We start from the raw sequence: 13,055 nt of genomic DNA, 5'->3' as shown, positions 1-13,055 counted from the left end.
ACAGATCAGGCCTTCTCTACTTCCACACATAACAGAAAGCGCCCTGTGCGTGCTTGGGCATATAACATGAGCTACTGGTTAAACTAGATGGAAGGATCACTAATTAGTGTAAGTTTTCTTTGCTGTCATCCTTTGGCATAGTGTCTCACAAGTGCTCATAATCTTAGTTGTGTAACAGTCTCTGGTTGATGCATATGTACACTAAGTGCTGAGTCTCAATTTTGGTGTGCATATCGACATTAAGTTGGCTAAACTGTCTTCGAAATCTTTGCAAATAGGCAAAATGAATCCTCTTATTTGCAGCTGGTGAGCATAAAATTGTTGGGATTATTTTTGCATTCTTGTGTTAGGACCTGATACACTCCAAAATCTTCTCCATGGCAATAAGTGAAAGGGTACTGTTGGGCATCATAAGACCTATGTGTCTCATAAATGCATTGAAGGTGATCATCTTGAGTGCGCAGTACTATATCATACTGTTCGAATTCCTGATCAATCCAAACAGCTGCAACTTCATTTGTGACAGACCAGATGTCCAGCAGCAGGTCAATTATATGCACTAATGACAATAATAATAATTATTTTTCCCTTGTGGAATAGATTCTGTAGCAGCTTTGAAAATGTGAATATGTGGTTTCACTTGATGTCCATGTTTTCTATCAGAGAAATCAGATCATTGTTAAGTTGTGGAAAGTTTTGGTTTGTAATTTGTGACTGTTCTTCATAATTAGAAACAAAATATATCTGAAGAAATTTGGGCTCATTTCCAGGAAGCAAGAGGTAAACCTGGCCCTAAAAGGTAGGTGTGAATGGTCCTTCTGTTATTTGTTTTGTGCCAAACAACATAATTTGAAATATGTTATGTATGCACAGATGTTATACAAAAAGTGTTTTGGTTGTGAATTGTCACTATCAGCAGAGATTTTACTAAATCTCAATATGCACTTTTCCACTTGAGCAACATGTCCCAACCATCTCTTCTTGCCATTTCAGAGCCCCACAAAATTTACGTATTATGATTGTTCTGTCAATAGAAGCAGATGTGGCATAATCAGTTACATGTCTATATATAAATGCACTTTTTTCCTTATCAACCTATACTGTGACGTTGTTGTGATGTACTGTAAGGTGCCACTTATACCGTTTGTATATGTATATGTGTATGTCATCATTGTCATCTCTTCTTTCCATCATCGATATCAGAGCATGAGAAATTTTATGTTTGTGTTTACCTATTTGTTGTTGACAACACACAACTACATGGCCACGGTATCACCTGATTCAAGACTTATGACCTAAGATGTTGAGTCCCATAGTGCTCAGAGCCATTTTTGAACCTGATTCAAGAATAGCTAGCTTAATATAGAATAAAGATAGTGGGTTTCGATGCAGCATTATTTAAGTGTGATTTTACTCTTCGCTTAATCTTTGAGACCAGCTACTTTTAATCAGGCCCAAAACTCGACTTGTTATGAGAGCACTTACAATCAATTTGTCACAATATTAATAATATGTAAGGCTGTACACCGCTATAAGAAAATATTACTGTTCATGAAATAACAAAATATACAAATAAACTTCTTTATATCTTTCCTTTTATTCAATCAAATGCTTTCAAATGCTTATTTTGCACCCACAAATCATTCACACCTCGATTTAGAGTGTAAATGTGTGCATGAAAAATAGTACACTGTTTCTGCTGATAAGCACGTATGAGCTTTTGGGTTGCTAGGCTACTTAATCAATCAACAGGATTTATTTTGGATTTTGAAATTGATCTTTCTATCCAAACTTACGTCCTCCACAATGGCCCTTCAACAATGGGATAACCATCAAGTATTCTACCCTTTCATGATAATTAAGAATTCTTGTTAATTGTATTTTCGTGAGTTTAAAGCAAACCAGCGGCAGCACAAAAGCAGTCTTGATACTGCGACACACTCGCAATGCTTACTAGCTTATCACAAAATTGTCCTGCATACATCTACAATTAATTTCAAGGTCGTAATTCGCCCCAAGCGATTGTGTGCAATTGTACTTCGTCAAATCAATTATTTCTCAAATCGTAATCACTGATCCCAACACTGACTGTTCATAAACACACAATTAACACTTTTTTTTCCTAAGAGTAAAATAATGACGTCAAGTCATCTACATAGTTATTAAAATATTATTCCAAATGACCTCAAACATTTATCGTCATTATATTTTAATGGTATTCAGAAAAAATATGATTTATTATTGGAAAATAAAACGTAACATCGCAAAGTGCACATAACTAAATGACAGCTTTGCATAGCGTTGGGACTTAATCATGCAAAACTATATAAAGAAATGCCTGAAATCTCAGTTTCTCCATACCAACTGACAGATACAAATAAGCTATAGAGAAATAAGATATAAGACTTCATAGATCAATCTTGACCTGCAGTGTTATAAACCCACATAAGTTCTATATGCCTTACAACTTTTCTTGAGGTTCTTCTGAACCTTCAGATGAAATTAGTGTGTGTCTAGGTGAGCTCGGCACTGTTCTTCTGTCCCTGCCTGCCATAGTCTTATCTATTCCCTCCCTTTCACTCATTTTAAAATTCTCATAATCTTGATGCATGCATTTTCCATATCTAATTCTAAATGCCGCTGCTAGTGATCATCACTTTCTGAAGCTTTAGCAATATTTTGACAATCTCAGTCATTACTTAAGTGCTCCTCAGACTGTGTAAATGTTCCAGAGCTGCGAGATAATGATTGACACCCATAATCAGTCCTCAGTCACACTCCCGATCAGTCACTGCATTTGAGAGACCACGATGCAGCTGTGTGAACATGCTCATAACTTTGGTGGTTTTCACTCTTTCAGTAGTTTTCTCTGTGAGTGAAGATTTCTGAGAAGTAAGATAGTGTGTTATGCTCATGAACAGAGTTACTTTGTGCCTCGCTTTCAGAAAGAGTTTCCAAAAAGCAAGTTAAAGCCTGATGTTCTTGAACTGTAGCAAGTCTCACCTTATGATTTTCATTCGATCCTTGAGACTGCATAATCCTCAGTCTTTTAGACTTTCTGGTGTATTTAGAAAAACTGTTTTCTAGACATTTTTATCTGTAAACAAAGTGAAATCAAAATGTAATGAGTAGGCACTGAAATCGCAAAGCAAACTCAGCCAATTCCTTTCTCCTAGCAAAGAGTATAAATAAGAACTGCCAAAAAATGCAAAGCAAAGTCATTAAGTTTTTAATATGTGAAGCAAATCAGTAAAACCATATGTTCAATCCAGATAAATTCAGTATTAGTTTGTATTTATAAAGATAAGATTGCGGCACATAATTCTTTCACTTACTTAACTACTGAAAATACATTTGTCACTGAGTTAAAAAAACTAACAACATCATCTGTTGGTTCTTTGCTGTGCTGCATAACTGACATCACTGTCTATTGGTTCTTTGGTGTACTATGCTGTGATGATCATTTTACTGAGGTAAACATCTGAACTACTACACTGAGCAAATGATTTTAGAAAAAAAAACTTTAAATTATGTTTATTCCCCCTTGATCTGATTTAGATGAAGTAAAGCGTATATGGCTTATATGTTGCCCTGAGCTACGTTCAAGTTAGCTGTGAATCCCCATAAAAATTAGTTTGGAGGTTAGCGTTTTCAAGCAGATAAACATCATGACTTTAGATAAAAATTTAAATTAGTATATCTTTTTTCATGGTCTGATTTTGATGAAATACAGCCTATATGAAGCCCCCAAGCTGCACTCAAGTTACTTCTGAAACCCCATGAAAATTCGTGTGGTAGTTTTGGAGATTAGCGTGTTCAAAGAGACAAACATGATGGGTTACAGTTTTATTATTAGTGTTTGTATAGATCTTGAATAGATATTTGCTAGATTTCACCTGCATTTCAAATGAATTTTGCCCTGCAGTTTCATTTTCATGAAGCTCAATGTTTATTATGTCACATCTCCTAAGATATGTACCGTGCACTGATATAGTTTTATTGATACATTCAGTGGCATATATGGGTAGTGTCTGTGAAATGTGTTGCAAACACAGTTAGTAATAAAAAAGTACTACATTAAAACATCATAGTTTTACTATATGAACAGTGAAAATGTGGTAAGTGATAAACTGTTTTCTTTCATCATTTTGTGGGATTTGTCAGTGAGAAAAAGCTTCATAGAGGTTTGAAATTGCGTGTAAAGTTTGTTGCAACTTAATAAGTGCTCTACAAAAAGACTTTCTTTCATCCTCTACAAAAATACTTTCACAATTAAAGCTTTCGGTCATTAAGGCCTTTGCCAACAATAGACACACATATGCGTGTGCACCCCCCCACCCCTCCACACACACACACACACACACACACACACACACACACACACACACACACGTGACTGCAGTCTCAGGCAACTGAAACCACAGAGTCTTTTTGATGTGCCTATCTGCGACTCAACATCTCGGCTATATGGTGAATAGCAACTTTCCTTCTCATAACATTGTTATGTTCTATCCTGGATTTTGCATTATTTGATTACTAAGTGCTCTCATTCTCAAATACTGGATGAATAAAGTATGGATATTTGCGTTTTTGTGGGCTACACTTCTTTTTCATCCTCATTCTCACCCCTTTGGTAGCTAGGTGATTCTTACCCCCACAGCAATTTTGAGAAGGTAAGTGGTATGTCTATCAACTTTGGTTGAAATTAGTCAAGTGGTTTCGGAGAAGATGTGGAACATAGACATATATACTTATAACGTGTATGGATACCTTTTTTTGCACGATCGTATTGTGATAAAGTAAAGTCTGTATGTTGTCCCAAGCTTTGCTCAAGTTACTCAATGAAAATTCATGTAGTAGTTTTGGAGATTAGCATGTTCAGACAGACAGATGTGGTGATTTTACTGTTTTGTTACTAATATTTTATTCATTTTTATGTACTTTTTTCACCTGGCAAGTTTAGGTCTTCATGCCCTCTCTCACATCTAAGCGGACATTCTTCATGATGCAACATCACCATATGTGTTGTACAGAAGTGCTATATAATGCTCATACTAATACTGACAATAACAGTAATAATACACACTTAAGTTCAAGGTTCAATTCATGGTGGAAATCTCAGATCCTCTCAAAATAAAAGTGGGAGTAAGACAAGATAATTGACTTTACCTAATGACTTTTCAACTGTGGCCTTTAGAAAGCAATACGAGAATGGCAGAAACAGAATACGATCCTCAGAATAGACTAATCAATCACTTTAGACTGCATCAAGTATGTACAGATTGCCTAGCATTTGCAGACGATTTAGCGGTCTTTATTTCCAACATTTCATCAGCCCAAATTCAGACAGAACTCTTGAAAGAAGCTGCAGAAAAAAGTCTGTTTCAGATATGTCTTGAAAAAACAGAATATGTGACCAGCAACAAACAAGCACCAAAATTCAAGCAGATGACAAATGGCAAAATTAAACAGGTCTCACAATTTAAATATCTCAGTGAAAACATTCAAGAAAATGGAATCCTGTCCTTCATTTTAACCTTCTCCAAACTGTTTCTCCCTCCTCCTGAGGAAGCATCTAATAGTTCCGAAAGCTAAGACTGTTTGATGTACTTTTATACGAGGGCGATTTGAAAAGTTCTCGGAATGGAATACAAAAAAGAAAAAAAGAAAAAGAAAAAAAAATACTTACATCACTGAAACTTTTTTTTATTTTCAATGTAGTCTCCTTGTAGATTAATGAACTTGGACCAAAGATGTTTCAGTGCCTTGATCTCAGGCCTGCAAGATAGTTGTCAACTCTGGCTATTAATTCTTCGTTTGAAGTGAATCTTCGTCCACCAAGAAAAATTTTCAATTTGGGGAAGAGATGGACGTCTTGACGGAGCCATGTCAGGTGAATAACACGGGTGTGGCAGCAACTCATACCTTAGTTCATGTAATTTTGCCATGGCGATGGTGCATGTGCGTGAGTGCACATAAAGAGTCTTGCAGATAATTTTTTCATTTCTAATTCTTCAGTTAAAATGTGATATACCCTTTCAGATGACATCTAGCAAGTGTGAGCAATTTCATGCACTTTCAGTCGGCGATCCTCCGTGACCATTTTGTGCACTTTTGCAATGATTTCTGGAGTAGTGACATATCTTGGCTGATCATTGCGCAGATCATCATCTGAGGTCTCCCGACCAAATTTAAATTCATTTGCCCACACTTGGCAACAGTTGAATATGAAGGAGCAGAATCTCCCAGTGTATTCTGAAAATTGGCATGACTGTCCTTTGCTTTCATACCTTTCTTTACAAAGTACTTAATCACTGCTCAAATCTCGATTTTTTTTTTTTTTTTTTTTTTTTTTTTTCCCCAATCTTCCCAAATCACTATGCGGGAACAAAAACAGAGCCATGTCACTGCCACAGCTCTCTTCCAAGGGCATTGACGTGGCACGTGTTTACAGGCAACAGTCCAATGAATATCATGTGAACAACTCATTGCACTAGCGCTGACCTCTCGTAGTGATTCCGAGAACTTTTCAAACCATCATTGTACACTGCTCAAAACAATTAGAGGAACAAGAATTTGATCGAGTGTTCCATGTACATTGTCTGCGATTAAAATATATACTGTTACTCTTTATTATCCAGTGTGTTTTAATAATGAGAACAAGCCTCCACAATACATTTGAAAACGATAGCGTAGTGGCAGTATTCCAATGTATCACGCTACCACTAAAGCAGTGGACAAGCAATGTCTCACTTTGCCATCCAGTGAGTGTATACTATTTGTGTACGTTTCATCAGTTACCATGAGGTATCTGACTGAGGCAGAATGTGTTCAGGGAGTGACATTACTGCAGGAATGTTGGACTATTTGCGCAGTGTCTACAGAGCTTAATGTGGCTTCATCTGTTGTTGGGAGGGTTTGGAAATGGTTTCGTGGAACTGGTACACACACAAGGAAGCAGGGAAAGGAAGAAAACAGAAAATGTCAGCCAGAGACAACCAATATTTGGTTAATTGTTATCTCTGCCAGCATAGTGTGACTGCCTGGGAACTACAAAATGATGTAGAGCAGCAACAGGTCGCACTTTCAGTGACCAAACAATACGCAACAAACTCTGAGAGGTCAGTTTAAGACCAAGAAGAGCTCATTACATGACTCGATTAACTGTTTGACACGAGAGATTGATTTTAATTTGCTGAGGAACATAGGCACTAGAAACGCTGTCACTGGCACAATGTGTCGTTTACATACAAGTCCCGCTTTCGTCTAATACTATGCAACGGACATATACGTGTGTATCCTCATCGTGGTGAACATCGTAATGATCGAGAGTCCAGGAAATGAGCAGATTTGGCTATGAACCGGTCACAATATGGGGTGGCACCACAATTGATGGCTGATTGGACCATCAGATATTCGGAGGTCGACTTAATGCTCAGAGGTCCATCAAAGAGATTGTGCTGGGTCACGTTATGCCCATTGAAGTTGTAATTGAGGGAGAGCATCCAACAGCAGCCTCCACAGAAACATTACAGAATGTTGTGATTCAAATATTATACTGGCTTGCTCTGTGACCTGACCTCAGTCCTATTAAGCTTTTATGGCATATGCTGAACAGACAACTTTGGGCACATCTCAGACTCTCGAACAAGTTGCAGAGATTTTTAATGAGAAATTGGGAAAAAATTCCACAAGAAAATGTTCGGAGGCTTGTCAGCAGCATGGCTTGAAGACGTGAAGCAGTAATACAGGCACATAGAGGACCTACCAGATAGTGAAATGTTTCTTTTTGTGCCTATTGTCACTTAAGTGAAGGAGTTTGCACTTCAGTTTATGGCATTGTGTCGAGTTTCTTGTCATAACACTAACGTGTGATGAGAAGAGAAAAGGACATGTACTTTTCTGTTAAATAAAGGTGTCATTTTCCAGTACAAAAGTCTGTTTCACTCCAAACACCCCTGAAAAAAATATTGCAGGTGTTTAAAATGTTCCCCCCCTAATTGTTTTGAGCAATGTGTATGAGTTTATCAGAAATGTTAAAAATTTTACCTCCTAAACAAAACAAACAGTCAGGAATTCTGCCTCATCATTTTTTACTTCTGTTCTCTGATATTGGAACACTTTACTGAATATCACAGGAGGGAGTCCATCAGTAGTCTCCTCCGTCTGTCCGTCCCTCCATCCCTCCTTCTCTCTCTCTCTCTCTCTCTCTCTCTCTCTCTCTCTCTCTCTCTCTCCCTCTCTCTCTCTGCATGTTGGTATTTTGGTTCCTAGGGGTTTATTTATTGATTGTCATTTTTTTTTATTTCACTGTTGCTATTTGAGTTTACATATTGTCATTTGAAGATAGTGAGAGGAGCTGTGGACATTAGAAAATGGAGTGCCAAGTAGAGAAATCCTAACATTTCTGACATATTCTTCTGTTTGAGGTTGATAAAGGGGTGACAGGAGCAGAAGCAGTGTGAAACATTTGCTCCATGTGTGGGGATAATGTCATTTTTTGGATAGAGCACAGTAAAGAAAATGGTTTTCGCATTTTAGAGTAGTGACTTTCCACATTCAGGAAGACCTTTGGGGCTTGATGAAGATCTTTTAAACGAATTAATCCACTATGATCCACATCACTGTACTTGAGAAGTGGCAACTGTGGTGAACTGTGGCCATTCCATAATTATGCAACAATTGCGTGTAATGAGGAAGGTTCAAAAATTGGGTGTATGAGTACTGCATGTGTATGTGAAAATCACAAAAATCAGCAGGTGGCCGTATGTGCATCTCTGCTTGTTCGTCATCAAGTGGCTCTTGAACAACACTGACAATTCCTATCCTGTATTGTTACTGGTGATGAGAAATAAATTCTTTAAGGAAAAGAAAGGAATGGTTGAGTTCAAACAAAGCAGCAACTCCTCGTACCGTGACATGCGTGCATCACAAAAGATAATGTTACACATATGGCAGAACAGTGATTGTGTGGTGTCTATGAATTGCTTGCCTGAGGTGTAATCATCACTGCTGGCATTTATTTCAACAACTGAAATGTCTTGGAGATGCAATCCAATATCAGGAAGACTGCATGAAGTGATGCTACTCCAGGATAACATCTGGTCATATTCTGTTGGACTGACAAAAAACACTATACAGGAGTTGCCTTTGGAAGTCATTCCACACTCGCCTTATTCATCTGATCATATGCCCTCAGATTTTCACCTTTTCTGCTCTCTATCGTACAACCTTTAAGGGACTTCGTTTCTGGATGAAAATGTGTTCTGGACATGGCTCGACGAGTTCTTCACCGCAATACCAATTTCTGTTGTCACGGAATCCATAAGTTACTCCAGGTTGGGCAGGCTGTTGTAAATAGTGAAGGAGGATATGTTATTGAAGACTAAAGTCTGTTACATGTACCTGTTGTGTGTATGGAAAAACACTACAAAGTTATGCACCAACTCATTACATTGCAGTTAGGATAAAGCCAGAGTTGGATGCAAAAGTAAATTGTGAGAATAAGTGACTCCAAGGGGAAATCAACACTTTTTTTGTTCCAGCTATTGAATGTCATATCTCTAACTAATGAAAATCTAAATCTATATTTAGACTCCGCAAGCCACCCAACGGTGTGTGGCAGAGGGTATTTTACGTGCCACTGTCATTACCTCCCTTTCCTGTTCCAGTTGCGTATGGTTCGCAGGAAGAACGGCTGCCGGAAAGCCTCGGTGTGCGCTCGAATCTCTCTAATTTTACGTTCGTGATCTCCTCGGTAGGTATAAGTAGGGGGAAGCGATATATTCGATACCTCATCCAGAAACGCACCCTCTCGAAACCTGGACAGCAAGCTAAACCGCGATGCAGAGCGCCTCTCTTGCAGAGTCTGCCACTTGAGTTTGCTAAACATCTCCGTAACGCTATCACGTTTACCAACTAACCCTGTGACGAAACGTGCCGCACTTCCTTGGATCTTCTCTATCTCCTCCGTCAACCCGGACTGGTACGGATCCCACACTGATGAGCAATACTCAAGTATAGGTCGAACGAGTGTTTTGTAAGCCACCTCCTTTGTTGATGGACTACATTTTCTAAGGACTCTCCCAATGAATCTCAACCTGGTACCCGCCTTACCAACAATTAATTTTATATGGTAATTCCACTTCAAATCGTTCCGCGCGCACACTCCCAGATATTTTACAGAAGTAACTGCTACCAGTGTTTGTTCCACTATCATATAATCATACAATAAAGGATCCTTTTTTCTATGTATTCACAATACATTACATTTGTCTATGTTAAGGGTCAGTTGCCACTCCCTGCACCAAGTGCCTATCCGCTGCAGATCTTCCTGCATTTCGCTGCAACTTCCTAATGCTGCAACTCCTCTGTATACTACAGCATCATCTGCGAAAAGCCGCATGGAACTTCCGACACTATCTACTAGGTCATTTATATATATTGTGAAAAGCAATGGTCCCATAACACTCCCCTGTGGCACGCCATAGGTTACTTTAACGTCTGTAGACGTCTCTCCATTGAGAACAACATGCTGTGTTCTGTTAGCTAAAAACTCTTCAATCCAGCCACACAGCTAGTCTAATATCCCGTAGGCTCTTACTTTGTTTATCAGGCGACAGTGCGGAACTGCATCGAACACCTTCCGGAAGTCAAGGAAAATGGCATCTACCTGGGAGCCTATATCTAATATTTTCTGGGTCTAATGAACAAATAAAGCGAGTTGGGTCTCACACGATCGCTGTTTCCGGAATCCATGTTGATTCCTACAGAGTAGATTCTGGGTTTCCAGAAACGACACGATACGCGAGAAAAAACATGTTCTAAAATTCTACAACAGATCGACATCAGAGATATAGGTCTATAGTTCTGCGCATCTGCCTGACGACTCTCCTTGAAGACTGGGACTACCTGTGCTCTTTTCCAATCATTTGAAACCTCTCGTTCCTCTAGAGACTTGCGGTACATGGCTATTAGAAGGGGGGCAAGTTCTTTCACGTACTCCGTGTACGATCAAATTGGTATCCCGTCAGGTCCAGTGGACTTTCCTCTGTTGAGTGATATGTAACCTATTTTCATGCAGTGTCACTCGGTACTGGCTAAGGGGACAAAATTAGTTAATGAGCGGTGAAATAAAATGTGCATTTTAAATAAAAAGTAGCCTCATGCCGAAAAATTATCCTTTTTGTGGAAGCAACGGGCAGGTGACTGAGCCAGTGTTTTCACCGTGTCGCAGCTGCAGCTACTGGGCGGGTCCCGCAGCCCGCAGCCCCAGCAGCAGCAGCAGCAGCAGCAGCAGTCGGCCTCTGGCGGGTCACCGAAGCTGCAGGGCACGGCAGTGCAGCAGCAGGCACAGCAGGTGGTGGCGGGTGGGAAGGCAGTGGGGCTGACGGGCGTGAAGCTGGTGGGCGCCGTGAAGGCCCTGCAGCAGCCGGGCGCCGACCAGCAGACCATCCTCATCAAGCAGGGCTCGGCCGTCACCACGCAGCACGTGTCTTCCCAGCAACAGCAGGTGCTGCAGCAGCAGGCCAAGGTAAAGCTTGCAACTCGAACCCCAGTTGTGCAATATTGTGATTTGTCTGCCTCTCGCAGCATACTCAGTGTCAAAAAAGGAACTGGCAGGCTTCACTGTATGCTTGCCGACCAAATAAGGGACCACTCGTTAATGTGGCAACCTTCGACTACTGAAATGCAGAGCCCGTCAGATACCCTGCCAGTGTGGTAAGACAGACATAGATCAGACAGTGTGTACTGCCAAAGATCGTAGGTGGGGCCACTGACAGCACACAAGACTGCAGCAGCCCAACAGTTCGGGAGTTCCAGAACATTGCCCGATGGAATTACGTGGAAGGATTACGACTGTACTGAGGTTGTGATGCAGATGTCCAACTTCTGGGACTGCATTGTTAAGGAATCCATTGAGACTCGACTAAGGGAACCGATGATGAATTGTACATCCGTAGTAAGACTGGGACATAGCTACTGGAATGATTGAGAAGAGAAATGAGATATCAGATAACGAACTGACTTTGGGGACAGGTGGAGGAACAGCAGAGGTGCTGTCAGCATGCACACCTGGACACTAATCTAGGACAGAACACTTCGTAGTCAGGAGAAGTGGGGTAGTGATTCTGGGTGCTGACTACCGATGGAATGGCTGATCAGAGGGATAAGGGGAGGAGATGCGAGCATGGCACCAGTCCTCCATCAATCAGTTCATCTACACACCTCATGATGGCAGTGTGGTCATTTGCCAAAATATTGTACCTGTTGGGCACTGACATTCAGCAGTTCAGCGTGAACTATTTCAATGTACAACATTACCTGGAGGCGACTTTAATCTACCGAGTATAGACTGGGACATCTATGGATTCACTATAGGTGGTGCAGTCAGATGGTTTTGTGAAGTAACTTTGAACGAGTTTTTTGTAAACTGCCTCAAACAACTAGTTAAGGCTACCCTCACGAAATGGAAGTACTTCAGACTGGGACATCTATGGATTCACTATAGGTGGTGCAGTCAGATGGTTTTGTGAAGTAACTTTGAACGAGTTTTTTGTAAACTGCCTCAAACAACTAGTTAAGGCTACCCTCACGAAATGGAAGTACTTCAGACCTTAAAACTACAAACAGACTGACCATATTGTAAGTGTAGAATTATGTAGTGGGGATCATAATTTCATTATAGTCAGCTTGGTTATTAAAAAAGGCTAGGAGAGTGTTTATGCTAGAAAAAGCAGATAAGCAGTTAGCAGTATCTCAGTTAAACAGTAAATGAACATCATTTAGTAGAGGAATTACGGGCAACGTTTAAACTGATTGTAAATCTCACTCTGGAGAAGTATGCGCTGAGTGGATTATGGACAGAAAAGACTCACTGTGGTTTAATAACAAAATTTGGACAATGCTGAGGAATCAGACCTTATCACACTCTCTAGTCAAAAAAGATTGTGGAAATGTTGACATGGAAATTTCTGCATCTACAAAAATATCAATGCATGAAGCACACAACTACTTTCATCATCATACTTCAGCAAAAGATCTTTCTGATAACC

The 13,055-nt window shown here is 39.8% G+C and overlaps 1 protein-coding gene across 1 annotated transcript in view; it reads left to right on the top strand.

The window, feature by feature from the left end:
• Nucleotides 1–13,055, top strand: part of LOC126106882 (nuclear factor related to kappa-B-binding protein) — a 194,237-nt gene that overhangs the window by 131,549 nt on the left and 49,633 nt on the right. The window contains exon 17 of the mRNA XM_049913296.1: nt 11,237–11,533. Within this exon, the coding sequence (XP_049769253.1) occupies nt 11,237–11,533 (297 nt within the window). The remainder of the gene's footprint in view (nt 1–11,236; nt 11,534–13,055) is intronic.

This window comes from Schistocerca cancellata, chromosome 10, assembly GCF_023864275.1.
Source record: "Schistocerca cancellata isolate TAMUIC-IGC-003103 chromosome 10, iqSchCanc2.1, whole genome shotgun sequence".
Lineage (NCBI taxonomy): Eukaryota > Metazoa > Arthropoda > Insecta > Orthoptera > Acrididae > Schistocerca > Schistocerca cancellata.
This window is presented reverse-complemented; position numbering and strand designations above follow the sequence as displayed.